At 40.3% G+C, this 23,676-nt stretch overlaps 1 protein-coding gene across 1 annotated transcript in view; it reads left to right on the forward strand.

Moving 5' to 3' along the window:
- Positions 1–23,676, forward strand: part of LOC112464150 (neural cell adhesion molecule 2-like) — a 196,609-nt gene that overhangs the window by 116,695 nt on the left and 56,238 nt on the right. Inside the window, exons 2-3 of the mRNA XM_025030988.1 lie at positions 9,403–9,535; positions 14,572–14,780. Of these exons, the coding sequence (XP_024886756.1) occupies positions 9,403–9,535; positions 14,572–14,780 (342 nt within the window). The remainder of the gene's footprint in view (positions 1–9,402; positions 9,536–14,571; positions 14,781–23,676) is intronic.

Here is a 23,676-nt window from a genome sequence, read left to right on the forward strand (position 1 = left end):
TTTATCAGAAGCGTACATGGTATAAAATTAATTCAGGTCCCGATTACAGGATTTCTATTTCGCGACATACTTTCTCTTCTCTTTAATTATTTACATTTTACAGCAACATTATTTACAATTATAAATGCATTGTTTATTAATTTATTACATCCGCCATATTATCCTGACATTTCGGAATATATCTGATGCGGTAGAATTCAGCTGGTACCGGCTCGTCGGTTAATGGCACTGCCAACCGTATTTTCATTTAACACGATCGTAGATTTCAAAGCTGCATAAATCACCATCGGCTGTCAGCATTTTTTGATGATTAAGCTGTAAGCTCGAGAGAAAGATTTATAACCTGCTCCGAGGTATAGTTTTATTGACGACTCGCAGCAGAACGAGAGTTCGTATTTAAACCGTTTGGAAATATTCCAGCGACGGCTGTTCAGCCTTTTCTTATGCGAACGTTCAATCCGGCACACGGAATCCGGCATCGCGCGCAGAAACGAGGGCGAGCTAACGATTAATTGCATAAATTATTACCGTCGCTACCAAGGGATATCTATAAATCAGAAATAATTCTCCAGCCATTTAGGAACTGTTACACGTTTCCGTTGTAGATTTTTCATCGTGCGACTCAGCTTTATTGAAAAAAAAAGGTAGAAAAACAATTCACACGTAGCTGCAGTTTTACGTTGATGAAGTAAATAGTAAATGTTCGCCAATTATCATCGCTATCAATTATTATCGCTAGATAAAGATAGAGATCGGCCGGCTCATGCGATTAATCAACGTCACTCGTGCGTACGAAGCTATGCAAAAATAACAACTACCTTGTCACTGATCTACGCCACAGTTTTGTACATGCGCAACGCTGGTTATGGCGATGTGATTTTATAACGTAAATATGAGGTGTGCTTGAAAGCATATACTAATCATAAAATTGTATAATAATATTATGAATAACATTTTATCACAGTAATGCAGCGCATTTTATATAGGAAGGGAAAGGATGTTACAGAATTATATACAGAGAGAGAGAGAGAGAGAGAGAGAGAGGGAGAGGGAGAGAGATATAAACATGTAATAATCAAAAAAATACACTCTTATAAAAATACTGCAATTTTATTTTCCAACATTATTATAATATATTCCAACATTATTATCATAGGGTAAAAAGATTAAAAGGTAGAGAAAAGCATAAAATAAATAACAATTTTTTAGTTTCTGACTGATTCAAATGAAATGATTTTTCAGGTGTAATGACGATTTTTACTTTGACTTAAACGATAGTTCTTAAAAAAGTAGTATTGCGAACCCTGTAATTGGAAACTCTGAAAATCAGACAAATCTGCGGTATTTAACTCACATCTTTTGCGACAGTAATATCGCGGAAATATATGAATTTTCTTTCTGATCAGAGAACTTACAATTAGTAGCCACGAGGTGCAATTACAACATAAATGAAGAATGGCAGTGCCGACGCAACGAGTGACGTCTGCCGCGCCGTCAGTTGTTCTCGATATGACATGCATGAATAATTTAATCGGCTATTAAATATTCCGACTGATAAATAAGTTGCATGGAAGTGTGCGTACGGTTGATGCTCGGGGATTCACAGAGAGGCTGGCGGATCCTTCCGTCGCGTACACCCGCGAGAAACCTAATTAAAATGAATACAGATATGAAAATGAAAATCAGAGAGTCCTCTTTGAGTTTCTTTTTTCAAAATTCTGGCCACAAATGACTTCAGCGTGATTACAAAGCTGCATATGTATTACGTACTCTCGTTTTGTCAGTCCGGTGTTATTCGAGATTTATATACCCCGTTATTTTCATCATCTTTACATACAATTCCATACCTTCTAATGTGAGTACTTCGCATGTAATATAAAATCCTGAAAGATTGAAGGGACTTTAAAAAAATAATAATTAAGAGTTTTTCGCAATAAACTTAATAATTGTAATAAGATTGTAATAAGAAAATTTATACGATTAATTTTTTTCGTATTGACGCGTGACGTATACAGAGAATGAGATAATATTCGGATAATTCGCGGACGATATCACATTGAAATATTAACATCGCAATTGTCATAAGAATTATAAGTCATGTCTGTGGTGGTATATCGAATACAATGCGTGTGCGAATCGAAATGGCGGAATATATCGAAGAATATAGAAATGTCGCGCGGAGTGACGGACGGAATAAGAGAGCGCGACGGTACTCGGTGAGATTGTTTGGTGAAAAATGCTCCCGGGGGTCGACAGTATCGACGTCTTCGAGAAATTAAGTTCGACCAAGAAAAATGAAATACACGCCACGGGGGTTGGAAAATATTTTGACAGAATATCACCCGTCCAATAAGGGAACGCTGCGGGTTCCGCTCGATGGAGAACGTCGTCTCCGGTCGACGCAAGCGCGTCCGCCACCGTCGCCATAATCAACCAATTAAATCCTCGTACTACGTAATTTCCTGAATAATAACGTACGTCGCGTGCAACGATATTATAACAGTTTTAATCACTCTCAGTAGTCAAAGGCTCAAATATACAAGCAACTCAATAAATTAATTCCTAAAGACGCGCGCGAGTTGCCCATAGATTCTTTCGAGTAGATACACCAGCTCGTCTAATAGACCGCAAACTTTTCAATTCTATGTGACTTAAACTATTTATTCCATTCATTTATATTTCACAATCAAATAAAAATTGTACTATGTCGCTCAAATACTTTTGTGAAGTATCATGAATCGCCCATAGATTCCGTTTAATAAATATATCAATTCATTTAATGGACCATGAACTTTCCAATTTTATGTGTTACTTAAGTTATTTACTCAATTTATTTACATTTTATAACCAAGTAAAAATTCTGTTATGTCGTTGAAACCACATAATTTGTCAAATATCACGAATCTTAACTAGATTCGTCATCTCATATCGAATGTAACGCGAATTTTACAATTTTGTATTATGCACCGGGGAATCAGTTCAACAGCGACGTATCTTTGAGCCTTCTTTCGTGAATTCTAGAGAGACCTTAGTGATAGTGGATATTACAGAGTCTCTCGTCCGTGAAACCAAGAGAGTGTCACAAGCTGAAGCACGTGCTACATCAGCGTGCCCGCTTATTGCTATGCATTGTGCAAATTGACAAGTCAATTTACATTGGCAAAACCAACGCGGTCGGCCGGGGGATAGCGAAGGATGGATCCCTCAGGACCGCCGTGGCCGAGACGCGCTCTCACGAGCTCTCCGGCTACGCCCGCATAGCGTATATCCGGGATGAAATGCTACGAGCTTATTTCCGGTATCAGGGTCGATGCTGCGAGATAAACCGATCATTAAATAAGTCCGACGCGTGCGCGCGCGCGCGCGTATCAGCGGAGTACATGGGCTGCAAAGAGGATCATATACCGCGAGATCCGTCAACTTTGCCAAACTCGCTCAGCTGCAAACCGAATTCTTAATGCGGTCGCATTAATAAATTGCCGCTCGGCAATTGGAGCGTTTAAGCAGCGTTCCGATAGTTTTCGCTATAACCGTTTGATAATAATAACGTCGCGATAGATTACAATTGAATTTCTGTATGACATAACGGAGTCGGAATATTTGAAGTGCCCTTCCGTATGCAAATAAAACACGCAGTATTTGTAATCATGCGCGTATCTTTCAATTAACAGAGAAATTACAAATGTAATTCTCTGACAGAAATGCAATGCAAACACGGCACGTGTCGCGTTTCATTTCGCAAACTAAATAACCCGTTAATCTTAAAATGTGTATATATACGTCGCGCTCTCCTGTGAAATAATCAGAACTCGTATTTCCGTTCTACGGAAGGAAATTAATGCGGCCGATATCCCGCGTCGATATATTTTTCTTCTTCATGTCGTATCATTCTACGCTAATCGACGTCTGCGCACACAAGTTGCAAACTGTAAATGACAGGTGAATGTGACTAAAAAGTTATAAGCCCTTTAAAAACTGCGAGCGGAACGTTCCGCGAGAGCGGCTCGAAAATTGAAAAACGTTAGCGCGCGACGTTAATGCAATTCCGCTGTGTTCGACATTAGAGTAGCGCTTCAAGCTCAGGCACGCGAACAACAGACGTTGTGTTTCGCTTCGTCCGACAATCTCTTTTTCCGAAAAAACACCGCGCGCGCAACCACCGGTTGTCTCTGTATGAAATTTCAGAACTGAGAAATTCGCTGTAATATTCCCCGAAAAATCGCGCCTGAATAAAATTGCAAAAAAAATCAACCGGCCAATTTGTTTCGACGAAGCGAAAAACGGCGGCGTATATATTGCGTATGAATAACCAAAGCCGAGAGTCGAAATATTAAACGATGACGGATCGGGAAAGAATGCTTTTGCTATATAGGCATACTTTATTCAAGAGCGCATCTATGATGCAACGACATAAGCCATGTATGCCACGAATAAAATACCGCGCAGTCTGTCCGCGAAAAACGTTTCAATTATTATAAATACATTTTTGATCCGTTCCCCGAGCGCGCCGAATGCTACCGGACGGTATTTATCCAGCTCCGCGAACGGACTAAATATTTCATACCTGATATAACATTCGCGCGGCACACTGCGGTGCGGCTTATCATTTGCGTCGATAAAATATTTGTAAATTTAATGTCTTTTCCTAATGCATTGAATTGAGTAGTTATCGAGCGCACTCATATACCGCACAGAAATATTCGGCTTGCGTTCCCTCTCCACTCGAGCGCGTGAGATTTACTTCGCGTTACATTAAATTTGATCGTGAATCGTATCTACATATAATTGATAGCGAGCAGACAAGTGCCAAAGAGGTGTGTGAAGCGAATTCTATATTTATTTATTTACTGACAGTGCTTTTGACGCCGATGCGACTCAATGGGAATCGATAAAATTCCCGGGCACTCTCCCGTGACTAAAAGCAACGCAGCTGCCATGCTCAGAATTTTTAGATTGACCTAGAAGATAATTTTTGAATGAAGCTTAAAATAATTTAAAATAAACTGTAATTTTCAAATATATTTGGAATCGTAAAAGTGGTTTCTAAAATGCATTGGACCGATCGTAAAAACCAAATTATCTTAACTCACGCTCACGCGGTGATGCTGATACATGCATTAATTCGCCAATGATTTCCTACACCATTTGAGATAAATACAATAATATGCATGTACCTTTATTTTTACAAAAATTAATATTAGGATAAAACTCTCGAATATGCATTAAACAATTTTACAGTTACGTTAATACAGGAATTAACAGGAACGCATTCATAATAGTGAGAGAAAACCAAACGGTTAGATTTAACTTTAAATGTATATGGCGGAATATCTCTGATAAAAATAATTAGTTGTCATTTTTTTAACATACAAGTTCTTGATTATATTTTTATTCTGTTCACGGCGAAATCGGTCAAATCCTTATTTTTTGATACCCAATTTTCTGCGATTGTACTATTGTAAACGCTATTAATATAAGAAGCTGGAGATTCTTAGATCTTTTATCTCGTCTTTCTGAATAAGAAAAGACTTGAAACCGCAAAATGCAATTTTCGAATACGTTCGTATATGATTCGAAATACCCAGTCTACGTATAATCGTCTAGGCCGATTTGCATCGTTAGGAACTCTATATGGGTCAAATCGGAGCGGACCGCCGACCGCAAAGTCCGAAGCCTACACGTTCTCTCTCCCTCTCTCCCTCTCTCTCTCTCTCTCTCTCTCTCTCTCTCTCTCTTTCTCTCTCCCTACCTCTACCTCTCTCTTCTCTTTGATATTATCGATTCAGACTGTATGGTGCGCTCCTGGCTGCTACCGCCGCTGCACGACAGCCGTTTGCGTACATGCTTCCCGCGATATGACAAACAGCATGACGCAAGCGACGCCTGCAACGTCGCCGATATAATGCACATGTGTCGTTGATACGGCACGAAACGTCAAGACGTGTTTTCGAACGCTATAACGATCGTGCACTAGACGCAAGAGGCAAAGCAAGGGTGTGAATATTGGTCGAGACCGAGGAAAACGCAAGCGTCATACAGAGTGTCATACGTCCCCTTCATACAGAGTGTGCTTTAAGAAACGATATCGCAGGCTAAAATGTACCCTTCGATTATTGCATGACACGAAGAAACTCTTGTTATTTAATTATTTAATTTATTTTACGCATTACATTCAAAACATCTGAAATGGAATTATATGAGGAACTCGTGCACGGAACGGTTTTGCTGAAATATCTAAAAATTTAGCTAGATACAGGTTTGAATTAAAATAATTTTGTTGCACCATCAAAATAATTATTTTAGTAGGTCGCTGAAGTATGATGATAATGCTGCAAAAAATTTTGACATTTTAGCAATCAGTTTGAGTGTTCTATATAATTATTTTGACGGTGGAACAAAATTATTTTCAGATCTGTATCTAGCTAAATTTTTAGATATTTCAGCAAAACCGTTCTTTCCATGATAATATACTAATCCTCGAAGAAGATGCGTCGAGCAACATACACAAGAATAATAATATAATTATTCTTATAACATGAAAGGAGGACGTGTATGAAGTAGTATATGACGCATACATGATTTGAGAGGTATGAACTTTTGCTGAAAGCGTGTGACGAAAACACGCGTTTTCCCGACGTGCGGAAAATACGTTGTCTCGGATCCCAGCGGAGCGTGAGAGCTCATATTAGATATCTACCAGACGCGACGACACTGCAGTGCACTCTCGCGGATATACCCCGGCGCGAGAGGAAACGACAAGAGAAGAGGCTCGGCTGGCGAAAAAGAGAAATATTTTAACCATTGACGGCACCGGAAGCCATTATACGCGCATCGAACAACGAACATGCGCAACAAAACTGCTCGCCACGCCTGTCGGCCCCGGTGAAATCATCCGCCGTTAAAGCACGCGACCTAGTCCCGCGGCCGGAGATCTTCGATGCATCGCGAAGGCGAACAAGAAGGAGGAAGGGAAAAAAGGAAGATTCGTGTCGGGGAACGTGATATGCTGAACCGACGTTTCGACGAAGATTTCTAATTCCGCCGCGGCTTTATAAGTTCCGATTTTTAGGTAAATCCGCGGAAACGCTCGCGAGATGCGATCGCACATCCGCAAAAGGAACTCGATGGTCTACCACGATGGCGTTAATCCGATCAGTAGTAAGACGTAATACTCTAATTTTTTTTTCGAATTTACGAGGATTTTACGAGCGTATCATATGCCGTCGCCGCCGCGCCGTCGGGATCGATTCATCGGCGAGCTCACGTCCGCTTTGCTGATCCTCTCAATGGACTCCTTGATGTGTGATTACTTTTTCGGCATTATATGATTACAGAGAATTTTTTTTTTACTAATAATCACTGCCTTACTAATGCTTTCTTACTAATAATCCATAAATGTGACGCATTTAATCGATTCGACTTGCGTATATACGTGCAAATGGGCCAAGAACAAAATATAATTTTAAAAATTTATAATTTTTTCAAAATAATTATTATATAATTATCTTGATAAAATTATAAGTTATCAAAATTGTGTTCTTTTTTCTTAATATAAATATAATTATTATATTTTTAATATAAATATAGTTTTATTCCTCTTGCATATTTTATATAAAGTAATTTATGTGTACAAATAAGATCAGAGAAACCATCTGCAATATGTACCACATTCACACATTTGAAGTACCTACATATCACAAAGTGTCGGTAACTCAATAAGAAACCATTGCGCGGGAACCATCGAGAACGCGGAGCTGCATTGCAAAGTTACAAGCGAAGTTGTAAACGTCACACGCATCATTCATGCATTTTTCTGAGATCTAGCACGAGTTATTGTGCACGGATGGGTTTTTTTTCCCGTTACATAAGAAAATAATGGAGACCAGAGGTACGCTTTCAGAATTGACGTAGGAGCGCATAGAGCCGAGGCGGTTTTTTTCTTTTTTTTTTCTTTATTGAGCGGGCAATGTAATTGTAAAAAATGTTATTTATACCGGGCTGCGCGCTGTGGAGCGACGAGCGCTTGTGTTGCACTTTAGATGTCCGGCGCAAATTTTATTTCCGGTAAGAGGCGCCCTGGTAAAACCTTGCTCATCGATATATCTTCGACACCTCGGATATCTCGTCGATCGCGGCTACGAAAGGAGGATAGGTCCGTCGACGACATAGCGAAATGTCGAAGCTAACCCGAACGCCAGAGCGAGGACGTTCCCTGAAATAGCTCCGTGAATAGTCCGAGATTTTCCATCGTCATCGTTGCGTCCATGAATGTTGTGAGAGAACAAGAGAAGAGCTTTAGAGAGGAATACGTTAAATAACGATCACTTAATTTCGTGCGAAAGGATTGCTGAGCTTTGCGACGCAAACGAGAGACCCGCGCTCATGACGCTCCCTCGACGTTCCGAATTTTATCTTCGCGAGCACACTGAATTTTTACGGCCTTATCGCGACGTATATCTATTGCGCGGACGCATCGAAATTTTCGTACGGCCTCGTACAATATGCAGCTGGGAATGTTTTATCGACGATATAACGAAAAGCGCCTCTCAGTCTTTATTTCGGTGAAACGGATGTAAAATGTCTGGCTCGTAATGCGTGCGGTAACAGCCGTTATTACATATGCCCCGCTGTAAAACCAGTTAATGAGGGAGAATGAAAGCCGCGTAACTACATAAAATATGCAAAAAAAAAATAAATATCGGAGTTTTCGCTTTGTTCTTTTAATTATATATAAATGTCGGTATCAAAACGCGCGTATTCTTATCGATATAACGTACATTGTTGAAACGGCCAATAAATTAATTCAAATTAAACGAAGGTGTTTATCCTAATACCGAGCGCGACTGCGTGTGTATTGATGTGAACGGGCAATAATAGGCTGATACTTATCGCATTACACGCGGGCATTCACGCATCACCGAATTATATAATCACGGGGAAATCTCGCTTGGAAACGGGAAACCACCGCGATACCGTAATTGCATACAAAGTGAAAAATTATTCTGACAGAATGAATTCATTTATATGCCGCGCGAACAAATTACGCTTTTATTAATATGCAGACGTATCGCATTCGACTTGGCAAGCTACATTTTTATTGCGTACGTGATATAAAATAGCGACCTCGTGATCGTTTACAAAAAGCGCATCAATCTCTGGGAGGAATTTTTTGGGGAAAAAAATGTGACTGCATAAATTTTAATTATGCATCTCGATCGATCAATTTAAATCGTTAGTATCGTTGTATTTCCAACGCGCGCGCGCGTTGGAAATCGCGTCGCCAATTAGCGAAAACAATTTTTGCCATATTGCAAAATTGAAAAAAGAACAGAAATTCTTCTCATCCCGAAAATGTGTTTCGCTGTTAATTACGTCTAACCATTTCCACGTTTCTGTGTTTAGTACCCATATCACACATCGTGGCACTGGTCGGAGATTCCACCTATCTTCCCTGCGACATATCAACCACTCACGAGGGGGACTCCGTGCATCTTGTGCTCTGGTATCGCGAGGATCTCGGTACATCAGTTTACAGGTAAAGTGCAATCAATCCGTATACAGGCGAACGTGCGCGGGCACGTCGGTGGTACATACTGCATGTACGTATACACGCACATGTACAACGATTTGCAAACTACCGCCGCGCCGGTCGTAACAGGAACGGACTGCAAACAGCCCGTTGGCACAATGCGAGATTGGTAGTCCGCTTTTATCCGAAAATTGTCTTCGAACTCGATTTTCCTCGTTGTTCCGCTCAAAGAATGCATACCGTGTTTGCGATAGGAGTCGCCGTTGAATATTGCATAAGTATTGATTTGTAGGGATTGTTGAAAAAAGAAAGACGAAGCGTCAGAGCACTGTCAAGAGTCCTGCGCGATTATTCTATTTTCACCAGCGCGACGAATTAATTATCGAAAACGTAATAAACACATATAAGAAAATTATATTACTGTTGCTATTATTGTTATATTGTTTATCATTATTATCACCGTTGTTACGTTAATACTGCTATTGTATCGTCACTGTTATTGCATAAAGAGTCGGTTGTATTAATATCAAACCTGACGTGATGGGGTAAAATGGACTTCGGATTCGATTTCAGCGACCCCAAAAACATATAATAAACATGGTCTGACCCCCAGGCCAGAAAATAATTTTTTTTTGTGTGGCTGTGTATTTATATCCACAATCAATTTTGCGATGTCAACTTGTATTTTGAAAGAGACAGAGAGAGGCTTAACGACGCTTTTTTTAATCGCTGCTTTGGATTCAGTCCAGAATAATACAGATTTGATTTCGCGGCTGTGTTACATAACGCGTCGCGAAGCACATACTAATGACAGAACGGATAGTATCGCCACACGAATGAGAATATACGTTTACGTTTGAAAAATGGTGAAAAAAAAGAAAGGGAGGAAGAGAAATTAAAAAATTGCAGCGCGCGCGAATATTTTGCATGTGCACGTAGCGGTGCTGTTATTTGGAGGGGGGAGGGGTATCGCAAACAGATTTAAACGTTTCCCATGATTTTGCATCAGATTTTAATTACCCGTCACGTGTGCCGGCCGTCAGATCGCTCGCCGGCGATACGGCCGGCGCCGCGCGGTTTTTCCATGCTCGCCGGGGGAAAATGCGATGAACGCGCTCGTAGATAACGAAATTTCGCGACAGTTTCATCGACGCGCAAACACCGGCGTGGCGTCTTAACCAAGTTAATCCCGGGGTAGACAATAAAATTGCGTCCGCCCAGTTTCCCTATCGCGCGACGCGCGATTTTGCTCCGTTTTAATTTTCCCTCACGTACTTCATAAACTACGTGAACTATGCGGAAAACAAACAGATTGCTCCTTATCGCTAACTTGTACGCGACAACAGGGTTAATTATTCCCGTCGCGTTGAAAATATCTTTAATTCGGTATCGAGTCTCAAAACGGCGAAGTTGAAGATCGCGTTCGCGCGCAAACAATTTATTAGCAAAATTTGTTAACAGATTGTCTATACCCAGTGAATTTCGCACGTCTCACCACGTATGCCACTGCAGTATAAGTTTCATTATCACAAACGTATAACGATAAAATATTGTGTAACATATAAGACTGTAACTTTACGCATAATGAATGTTGAATGGCACATTTTTTACTTTACGTTGTTTTCTACCTATTTACGTCATTCAGAATTTTATATTAGATGATAATTATCTTTTACGAGCATTTAAAAGAAATTTTGGTAGCCTACTGACGAATCAGACCCCAGTTACGGCAGCCAGTGTGTTAAAGAGTAAAAAATAAAGAATAAGGAATAATGAAAAGTAAAAAGTAATGACAAACGAGCGGACGATGAGCCGAACATCGCAAAACTATTGTCAATATAGTTCTGATAAAGTTATTAAAGTTAGAGAACGATCAACTCTGTTTTCCACTATCACGGCGTCGAGTTCGAAGGCATTGCACGAAAAGCCATCGTATGTTTCGACCGCTCACGTCCTTCGTCCGGCCAATCGCTTGTTTCCCTCCTTAAACTCGCGCGCAGTCGTTGCGAACTGGTCTCACGGCACGGGCGCCATCGTCACGCTCCGGATCGCTCGGCGTTTCGCGCCGTGCATTTCCCGTGCTGAAATCGAATCTCGCTTCGCAACTCGGCGTTGACGACGAGAACGTCAGCGAACGCAGGGCAATTGTCGTATCTGTGAGTATCTCGCGTTGCATTCTGGTCCGAACTGTCCGAAGTGCGTCCGCACAAATAGTGATCGCGTCGTCCGCGTCGGTAGTGTAGTGCAAATGCAAACAAGTGTCCGGCCGTACGACGGATCTTCCGTGGAATGATTGAGGTAACAGGTAAATGAAGCATTGACATTTTGAGGCCCGATTTGATGCGTGAACTATCACATTGTCGACAATTTAGACGAGCGTCTGCGAAAAATGAGAATCGCAAAGCGAAGATACAAGTAATTGATTCGTTCCGTGGATCGCCCTTTAGGTTGGGTTAGGTTAACTCTATTTCAGAGAGATCCTCGCTTTTATAACGCGAAATTAATAATTAATGTGCGTCGACGATGTATTGCATTTTTCATAAACAAGCCTCTATCCGCAGCGCAGATTAGCGACGGCGGTATTACGTTAAGCACTTTATTCTTCAACACTCTGTGTTTAGCATGCAGCTCTCGCCCCGCCTTTACGCCATTATCCGCTTCCTTTCATGGAAAAGCAGAAACGCCCGGCGCTGACGCCGCGCCGGGCTGGAGTGTCCTCGGCTCCGCGATTTAAAAACCCTTTTCAAACGTTACGATGCATATACCAGAAAGCTTGTCACGCGGTGACGTATAACGGATCTTAAAACGCAGGAAAAATAGCAACGGCGCTTAAGCGGATTCGTTCCTTCGAATGCCGCGCGGATACGCATATTTTATTCGCGGCGTTAAGTCGCGAAATACTTTGCATTTTCCCGACAATAACAATGATCGCGCGAGCGGGGGAATATGAACGACGCCGGATCCGTGATTCGCGGCTAGAATGTTGATAACATATTTCTGCGTGCGTCGCGAGATCCTGCGGAGAATTTGAGAAATTTAAAAAACCGCGTCGCGCAATCGGTGTCGCGCGCACATCGCGTAAATCATTAGGCCGGTAATTAGCGACGAAAGAGAAACGCAATCGCCGTGAAATGAAATCAATTATATGGCAGTATAATTATTACAATTTGATAGCGTTCACGGCTTGAAATAATGATTGCCCGTGGTATTATAATGATCAGCGGAGGAACTTTAATTATATGCCAATTATAACGACCGCGATAACGCGCGCCGGGGCTAGAGCGCGATTTAAACTATGCAACGCGAAATCTCCCGTGGATTTTAATTTATTCCTTCGTGTCGACTGATGAATTCATCCGCGGTCGCCCGGCCGCGGTGGGAACAACGCTCATAAACATTAATTGAAATTATTGCGATAATGACGCCTGCCGTTAAAATCGCTGCTCTCGTCAACTGAACTGTGCGCGTAGGTATCTTTTTAAAATCGAGCATCGAACCGTCCGATTGACAATTGACGAGTGTATCATGTACAATGCAAATGTGGCCGTCCACGGTACCGATGCACGATGGCTTGTCGTCGAAGTCCATGGCAGCCGAAATCCGTTCCGCGATTTTTTTTTCTGTGTCTTCGATGACAAAATTTCAATATTCGAAATACCGAGATGTCGATTCTGAACGAGATGGACACGATAGAGTCTCGTTAAAAATTTATACGCTGCATGTCTTCAAAAATACATTTGGTATTTTTGTATATTTATATATCCTCAATGCCTTTTGGCTACCTTAATTTAAAATATATTTTTAAAATACAGTTCATTTAAAAATTATTGTAGAATATCATTCTGTTATTCGTTATCTTCGCTGAAGCTCGTCGGAAATTCTTTATTTCCAATATCTATTCGGAAACTATAAATGTCACGTCATCTTCGTTCAAGAAAGATTAACGATGAATGAGCTAAAAAATTATCATTAAGCAAGTAATGTGGTAAAAGTAGAACGCTCTGCTCAGCGTCTCTGTCATACTTACGTCTCGCTTGCGTCAGACGCTCGGGCGTTTTCAGAACTTTTTACGTCGCCTTAAATATCCTCCTTGTATCGATTCAAATGGGCTTTCAGGCTCGCCTGAAATAAAAAAAAAGAGATCTCGTGACAAAAACGCGAAAACTTCGTTGTATGACGGGATTCGCGCGGAGAAATAGAGAAAAGTTAGCGGCGGATCTGGACGCAAAACCGACGACGCGACATTGCGGCGCGGCCGCGGGTAAATCTTTGTTTTACAGGAATGGTAAAACAATCGGTTTTTCAGTCCCGCTTCAATTTCGCTTCCTCGGTGCAAACATTCGTTGGGTTTTGTCTTTACAACAATTTCCGTAACGAGTATTTCATGTACCATGAAATTATTCTCGCCATAATTTAACAAGACACAGCATTTTTCGGATATGGATATTTTTATACGCGCGCTTATTATTGCAGATGACACATATCGTAAACTGTACGATGTAGCATTTTCGAAAATCTGTCCGTCGGATTATTTACGTGACTGGACGCGACTGACTGCGTCATAAAATATTCTTGCGAAGTGCAATGTACGTAATACAACATTTTGCACGACCTATATTTTTTAACGACGTTATACAAAAGCATTTATCTCGAATGAAATTTTATTCGCACTTTTTAATTTCGACGCAATTCAATTTTCCGATTCGCATCTCTGAAACGGAAATTATCGCATTATCATCATCATTATTGCATAAACTAAATTCATTTACACGTACATTTTAATATGTAATATCAAAAGGTGAGAGAGAATGTATAATCCGGTGACATTAATACGATCAAATTCTCTGGTAAAATACTTTTGATACAGCTTAATATCATAAGCTCCCTTTTGTCCGAAAACGAGAGAAGAGAAGCGAATGCGCGTCCATTATAAGTGTTCATTTTCCAGGAAGCAGATTGTGCATTCTCCAGAAGATTAACGCTAAACGATAGTTCATATATATGCCTGGCTCGTCCTTTCATTACTATTTTTTTTGTTACAGCATTGACGCTAGAAACCGAGAGTTCGGTGTCGCCGAAAGATGGTCGGACGACAGCGTGTTTTCGCATCGCGCCTATTTCATGCTGGACAAGCAACCGGCGCAGCTGGGCGTCGAGAACACGAGGGAAGAGGACGCCGGTATCTACAGGTGTCGCGTCGATTTTCAAATCGGCCAGACGAGAAACTCCAAAGTCAATTTAACAGTAATCGGTAAGATTTATTTAAGTCATTCGATCGATGCGTCAGCTCGATAAGAGCTAGATATATAATTATATAATATCATAAAATATCTTTTATATATACAGGTGACAGGTAATAACGTAATAAGCTCTACTACGAGAAATGATTTGCTTCTTACACCCTGTATATATAGATGTATCGCTCAATTACTACAACAATGACATAACTCAAAAATTGTCATTTTTGTTTGCAAAAGAAGGGTGAAAATTCAATATACTGAATGAAGAGCTAATATATAGCTAGATATTTTTGTTCCTCTACAATCAGTTATTGCATCAAAATTACATTTAAAAGTATAATATTAAAAATTTTAATGATTTGAAACATTTAAACTTATTTTTTGGAAAATTTTGTTTTCTGAGTTACGTCATTGTTGTAGCAAATTTGCGATATATAAAAAGTAGAAAGAAAATTTTATTAAAACTTAGAAAATGACCAGTTACACAAATATTTACACACGATTCTTCTTATTATTCAATTAGGTTTGACCAATGAATATCAGGGGGCATGAATATAGGCAGGGCTAGCTTTGCTTAAATTACACGCTCTCCTGCAATTACGAACAGGTTTTTGTGAGAGAGCAGCATTTTAGATATGAAGAAATTTACAGTCACGTTTTACAGTGGCTCGTAATGTAAATCCAAGATGGAAATTGGAAAGTTTTTGCGATTGTGTGTATACGATAAACATTAGTGTATCGCGGTTGGAGCAAGCCAATCGTGAATTAGCTTGGCAATTTCCATCTTGGATTTACATTATTATCCGAAACGCGCTACGCGAATGTCGCAGAAACTCCCCGTTCTGCAGTTCCCTTATTCTTAGTATTCGTAGTAACGAGAAAGTGTTCGGGAAGATCGTTCCAAGTAACCGGAGCCAATTGTAACTTTGCCGGGGCTTCTCTCTGTACATAATTACCTCTTTCATTAATACCCAATTAGCCGCTCGAACACCGGCTACTCGACGTGTATTGCGATTATGCTAAAAATGACACGAAAGTTTTACGGGCTTCGCATAAGTACCGTCTTAAAGTTACGTGTCGCTGTACTTTCGCAACTTCACTCTTATAAAACCATCGTAAGGTATTGCGAGTGTTTAAGACGGCGGGAGTTGTAAGGATCAACTTGAGACTCATTGCCCGAGGTCGCCCAAAAAGACCTTTACCGGTATTAAAGCCATTTGATGTTTGAGAAAATGTGGCAAGTGCCGCCGCGAACCAACAGGTTGCAAACCAGTGCACGGGCGATAATTATTTATCGCTTTTGCAACGATCCGATAAAGCCCGATAAATCCAACTTCTCGAATAATGTATATATCGGTCAAGAAAGGTACTTAAACCGCGCGAGATATGATTTTAAATTATTATTATTGGAATGGTGTTATTATTTTCATTTGGGTAACTTCTGCTTCTATAAATCCTTCAAACGTTTTAGCAAATTTTAATTATCGTTTTTTTTTTTTTACATAAAAGGATTTAATTTTAATGAGATTTAATGGATCTAAAACGTCATCTTGTCCGCCCGAAGTTAAATCGTAAACTCTGATAAAAATTCTAATTAGAACAATTTTTTAAACTTATTTTTTCCAAACTATGTTTTAATATTACGCTTTATTTCCGAACCACATTTCTCGTTGTCGTTCGACGTGACGGGCATATTCAGCGCGCCAACAAAAGAATACGTAAAACGGCAATTAGGCGACGTAATAAATTCGAAATAAAGTAAGCGGCTATCGGGGCGAAGTGAGAGCATATACGACAATGGTGGAAGATAGAGGTGGAGAGAAAGAGAGAAAGAGAGAGAGAGAGAAAAAGAGACAGAGGTCAAGGAGAGAAAAAGGAATCCAATTAACATCCTGTTGAAAAGTTATGGAAACGCCAACGGCGAATCCCGAGCGTCACACCTCGGGATTCGCCGTTGGCCGGCATGTGCCAAGGAATTTTTCCCGCGGGGTAATTAGCGCCCCCGGCGCACCCTTCCGACCCACCGACATTTCGCACGTCCTTGCTACGTAACTCGTAGACACTCCGAGCGTTGGTAAACCTTTTCCAGATGAACGCCAATTAACGTGCCTTTGCTCTCATCGCGTTTTCACCAGCGAAATTGCACATCATTCTCTCGTCGGTTTCCTTTTTTCTGACAACAGAAGATACAAAATGTCCGAACACAATTGTAATCGTACTCTTCGTTATGCGTTCGATGAGAAATATAGATCCGAGTCTATTGAGACTTAAGGTAAGTGTATACCAATGCCGGGACACTTAAGACCTATGTCTGAACACCTTTATTATTTTAGTTTCTAAATAATTAAGTATAACGCGAATAAAATCAAAGATAAAAATATAATATAAGAAAAATATTTTTATCTTTGATTCTCTTTGATTTTAATTTGCGTTATAATAATTTATTTAAGGTCTAAAATGATAAAAATGTCCAGACGTAGGTACGTGCCCAGGCATTGGTACATTTACCTTAGAGATCCGATTTCTAATTTTTAATTTCAAATATTATAACAAAACGAGCTTTTCTCTGTCAAAGATAACAGCGTTGAAAAACGCAACTCGCGAAAAACGAATCATCGCGTTTTTTTTTTTAGTTTGATTGCTGAGAACAAGACAGTAATATTGTTACGCCCGCACGAGAGACATGTGCATAATCGCGACCGTCATCGCGTTATACAACGAAGAGTGTGTGTGCTCTCGCGAGATAAGCGAGAACGGGAACGTCGTTAAATGTTGCACTCGTAGAATTTAAAACGCTCTCTTCTACAAATGCGCTTCTCGCGTTCTATCGCGTATTTGCGCGTTGTAACCGTCAAAGACCCGGGTGTGCATCGAACAGGCAAAGCGAAAACGAAGCAAGGACGCATTCGAATCAGATGTACTGTCGCTACATCGACGTGAGAAAGAAATAAGGATGAGAAGGAAGCGACTCGACCATTAGTAGTGCGAATTTGCTTTCTTAAAATGGCACGTTTTGTATTCGGAGATATATGGCGGAGAACGCGGATCTTAAAACGACGTTATCTGGTGAATGAATTTTCCTTTTCTCAGTATATACAAAAAGTAAGAGAATATCCTTTTGTGCTGGAAGTAAAAATTTAAAAAAATTTGACTTACACCACTATGACTTTTACTCCTCCATATATATTTATCTGTATAAACATATTAAAAATTAAAAAGTTTTATTTTTATTTATTGAAACAATAATTATATATAATCGTATACAATATGCATTAATAATGTATTAATATTGGCATTGTAGAATTTAATTAATTTATTAAATTAATTAAAAAAATGAAAAATAATAACATACAACAAATAATAATATACAACTTTTATTTTAAAGAAAAAATATGATCAATCACACGCTGTATAAAGTGGGTATTCGCTTAGACAAGATTACTTGGAAGTCTTCTTGTCGACGCCACAGACGTTCGTAAATATCCAAGCCGTCATATTTTCCGCCAAGAATACCTTGTACCAGTATCGCGACGGCGACGGCTGCCCGAGTTACCGTATCGAGGAACTTTGTGTTTGACAGTGGTTCCGAGCAAAAAAATAAAGGGAATAAAGGAGGGTGAAAAGTTTCGTACAGTCGACGGGAACCAGACCTTTGACCCGACGTTAAAGCTTCGGCAAACGAGAGCATTTATCGTAGCAAGACGCTGTGTCCCCTTTCGGTCGAACAAGAAATACAAGGTATTCTAGCTCCGAAAGTATAGAATGTAATTCGATAAATTTCCCGCGCGGTACTGGCGATTTCACGAGCGGCATACTTCGCAATTTCTGTCGGCCAATATTGACATTTCAATGCGGATAACGCGCGCGCAAGCAGATATAAATTTTGTGTATTTTATAATTTTGCGAAATAATAATGATACACGCGTTATCGCGAAACGTTTGCAAATATTTCATTGCATATTCTTTAATAATTATCGGATGAATGTTTTCGACTATCAATTATTGCAGGCGTATAACAATGTTCAGGGCGCGTGATTTAATTATCACGTAATGAAACAAAATGATTTTCTTCCCATATTTAATTTTAATAAAATTGCAATTATGAACGATTAAAAAATTTTAATAAAAAATGTTAATGGCCGTAATAAAAGAAAGAATAATGGCTCGTGCACGGTCCCAAACCGGTACCTAAAGCCTAGTCGGTCGGTATATACCTATCAGTTCTCGTTTAGAAGCAGAGATATTATATCGTGCTTTAGGGTTTCATAAAATACGAGCGAACTGAAGATAAGGTGGTTCCCGAGTAACCAACCAGGGGAACCAGAAATCGGTGCAAAAACTCTAAAGAAATGGCGGCTCTTCGCATTAAGACTTCCTCGAAGTCGAGCTACAGAAAACGAGCGCATTTATCTTCTTGAACCGTTGTTTTCTTTAAAGTAAGAAAAGGATGGAACGGTAAAAGCTGCGAGTAGGTTTTTTTTTTTGGCCACGAGAAGGGACAATACATAACTGGGGTAACACCCACGTCCGCGGACCTGCCATTAGCTTTTCGCCGATTCAAACTTTGTAATCGCGATAATCGAAATCCCATGTAAAGGCAAAACGAACTGCCTGCCACTTTTCCTGCGAGGATGGAAGAACGTAACTCTCCATTTTGTAAAGCGGTTCCCTCGCGTTTCCTTCTGTGAGACGACAGCGTAACACCTTCGCGTAGCGTGTGACGTCGTCTCACTTCGCGTCTCTTCACATTATCTGATATCGTCGAGTCATGGAAACTCTATTTCCGAGGCGCGACAGCGTCGTTGCGCATTCAACAATAAATACGGAAGTGGAACTTTGTTTACCGCCTTTAAAGAAAATATTACGTTTCAAGCGTGCATATAGCGATTCCCGCGCTTATACCCGTTTCTACTGCATTATGATTAATGCACGCCAAGCGCACCATTTAGGAATTTGCTTTGTGCTCGCCTTCTGATTAACGAGCAGTATACCTACCACGGTACTTCGTCACGATTAAGTAAAATGGTTGCGAAAGAGATAGCATAGAGACAGCGGACGATCTGAAATTTTTATTCAATGGGGCGGTAGTTAGTTTCCGCGAAGTTAGCACATAGATTTTTAGAACCTCGATACAACTGATAGAGTTTTGGCTCTTTCCCAAAAAGTTCTAGGCTCGTATTTATAGTTTCCGCCAAAAATCTCAATTCTTATCTCGAAACGCGATACAGTTTTACAACCGGATCTTAAAATTTGATGATTTCTTTTAATAGAATTTGAAGTCTGCATCTGGCTTATCTATATTTTTAAATATTAATACCCTTTTTCATTTTCCACGCTTTGCTCGCTGTACTTTTGAGTTGAGATTTATATAATGACTATAAATTCTATAGTTATCAATTTCTATCAGTTCTTATCTCGAAACGCGATACAGTTTTATAACCGGATCTTAAAATTTGATGATTTCTTTTAATAGAATTTGAAATTTGGGTTATCTATATTTTTAAATATTAATACCCTTTTTTATTTTCCACGCTTTGCTCGCTGCACTTTTGAGTTGAGATTCATATAACGACTATAAATTCTATAGTTATCGATTTTTCAGAAATAGTTCTGGCGATTAAGTGCGAAGATAGAGAGTTGATAATTTGAGGTTTTATCTTTACAGAGATAAGATAATTCTTGCCTAAACTGAATTGAATAGAATTCGGTTATTGCGAATAATAATAATAGTACTCGAATATGATATGGTACTCTTAGACTATCGCGCGATCGTATATCTTTGCAAGATAAACGTGTGAACGGCGCGGGATGAAAAATAAAAATGTGTTTTCATCAACAATTCGCGCTTGGACCTCGTCACAGTTTGGATTTTTTGGACAACAGGCTATTCGTCTTGATGTCGATATTGAAACGGGGAAAAAAACGAAATGGAAAAATACAACGTATTCTCCCCTATTTGAAAGGAAGAGGCCGAATAACTTGGCAAATTTTCCAAGCGTGGAAGAACTCGTACGTTCCGCGGGGATATCCGTCACGGTCTCCGCTGCAGAACGTTGGTGTCAATATCACCGGTGTTCGACTTCCAATATTGGAGCAACAGTGTGACCAATTCTTCTCTTCTCGGTTACATAAACCAGTGCAGAGTATCGAGTTCGACGCAAAACAACAGACGTAATGTCGGATCGACAGCCAGTCGATACACGATACAGCACCACTCGACTCGTGTAAATCCGCTGTAAGTTCACTCGGCCACAAGCGCGTTTCTTAGGATCCTCAGTTTATTGGAAACCGTAGGTCGGCACGTCGAATAAGAAAAAAGAAAGAAGTGCCGGCGAAACATGTTAGTCTTGAGAGTTATATTTACTCGAATCAACTCTCTCTCTCCTTTCGATGAGTGGTTGGAATTACGGAGAGCCCGAGCAAGATAAAAACCGGTCAAGTGCGGAAATATCAACTTTTCAGAGGGAGCAAGAAACATTATATCCCTGCAAAATCCAACGCCATATATTCGAAGATGTTTTAAAGAAATAATATCTTAAAGCTCAGATAAAGGGATGGCGGAAGAGGGTCGCATCTGGCGCACCGCGCGATAAAGAGATAATGCATCGCAATCAGTTTCAGCCGGCTCGAAATCGGGATAAATTTAAGTACGATTATCGTTTTCCCTCATAATCCGCGAGCATTTTGCACGAAAATAATTATTCTCAAGATTATATCCGCGTTCTCTTCCCTGCCCTCTAATGAACGCGATCAGTAAAATCTGTGAACCTACGTCGGGTTATAATGATTGGGATAAAAATTAACCGTGGTGATAACAGTAAAGTGAAACTAAAACAATAATAATTTTAAAGCGGATTATAAGACTCCCCACACCCGATTCAACATTCTCGACGCGGTCTGTATTCAACCTGACTCCCTCATATACATATAGTATTCCTTCCTTTCATACACATATACATATGGTGCTCACGTAAGCATATTCTCCATTTCGGAGGACGCGTTATTCAAATGATTATAAACAAAGGAGTTGTACGAAACACTTGCAATGATTTTGTTACGAAGAGTAACTGGAGGGTCAGGATTTTAAAACTATCTTACAATGTAATATTGTAGTGTCAAAGTATTTATTAATTGATATATAATTATAATATAATAAATGAATCTCAGATTTGACAAGATTCTCACAGTGCACGGCAGCTTTGCTTTTTCTTTCACCGCACGAGGATAACTGCTGGACTTTTCCGCGATCGTTATGATTTGATATCATAAATAAAGAAGGACAGGTAGACAATAGACATATAGACAACAGGTATCACTGACTCAACAATTACACAAGTGGCATACGTTTGACCAATCTTGGTTTAAAATCAAATATCCTATAATATCGTATTATAATAGTAATTGAACAACAATAACGTTGTTGATTGGATTTACATTGATTATGTACACAAATAGAAACATAAAATTTGCATCACGCGGCGCGGGCGCCTCGATTGCGAGCACTTGCGTTCATCCCTGAGTTTAAATATTAAAAATGTCATGATCCAACGAATTCCTCCCAAGACACCCCGTGTAATCTGGCGAGGGACGGAAACCCTCCTTACGCCACTGAATACGTTCGATTTGCTCGCTCGAAAGTTACGAATGGAGATCCATCCCATGGGGGCCGAAGTTTTCAGTATCCGCCGATGCTCGCCCTTGCGCCCGGATTGTTCTCCCGAAAGGTAATTGATCTGGATTGCCCGCTCGCGCCTTCCGCACGAACTTTTAATAGTATTTTACTTCTAAGCACACCGCCTCTCCGTCGGGCGGACTGATGCATCCACCTCAGCGGGAACTTTTCCCCCTCGCTAACGGAGGAGGGTAAGTTCGAGCAAGAACTGCCGAAATTCTTGCTTACTCACTTACGCCGTAAATGCGACTTCAATGTCGTGGACTTAGCCGGGGTGAGTGGATCGTTATCGCGTGCGCCGGCATCGTGGCTGCCGTCTTTACCGGATACCTCACTCCGTTTTACATCGCCCCGCTGCTTTCCGGCGTTGTAATAATAGAGAAGAGACTTGGCGATGTCTTCCCGTAAAATAGCTTTATTAAAGCTCCAAGGACGTACAGCAGTGCGTGGCCACGGTTACTACATTCTTGTAGTAAAACATACGTCGCCGCCGTGTAATGGCCACGATGCCGTTAAATCCCGGTGTTACTTCAGAGCAAGACTCGCTAGTCTTGCTACGCTTCTTTCTTCCTGTGCGAGTATCCTTGCATTACCTTCAGATCTCCGATGTGAATAAGTTCAAACGGAATGACAAGATAAATCTCGGAGGAAAGTGCGCGCATAAATTTTACGGTGCATTGCGGTGCCGCTGAAGTTCTTCAACTTGGGAAATGCGTAACTTTCAATGAAAGCTACGTTTGGAAATTTTTTTTTATTGCCGTACACCGCGTGGTAAGCAGACATTCCTATAAAAAGAGAGAGAGAGAGAGAGAGAGAGAAAGAGAGAGAGAGAATGTGCAGGTCGGAATTCGAGGAGCTTGAATTTGAGATTCATTCCTCGATACTGGGATTTCTTTGACATGTAAGCTGCTTTCTTTCACGCAATATGTATCGGTGAAAATCTCTCGAGCAAAGCGTGCTCCATTTTCCGTACTTTTCGTAACTCTGATCGGAAATTTCGTTAAATTCACTGAATATCGCAAATGTAATGATTTTAACAACGTGATGTTAGTAACGATGTGTACGATAATATCGCGTCGTTACAGATTTTTAATGAAATTGTATCGTTTGTATTTTATCTCCAATAGCTATTTATGACATTAAATTACGATGCATGATACAACGGCGTAAAAATAACGGCAGGATCGCGGAAGGCATTGGCCATTACCGAAATTGAAAACTGTCAGCACGCACCT

This window comes from Temnothorax curvispinosus, unplaced genomic scaffold, assembly GCF_003070985.1.
Source record: "Temnothorax curvispinosus isolate PA1 unplaced genomic scaffold, ASM307098v1 QBEX01013985.1, whole genome shotgun sequence".
NCBI lineage: Eukaryota > Metazoa > Arthropoda > Insecta > Hymenoptera > Formicidae > Temnothorax > Temnothorax curvispinosus.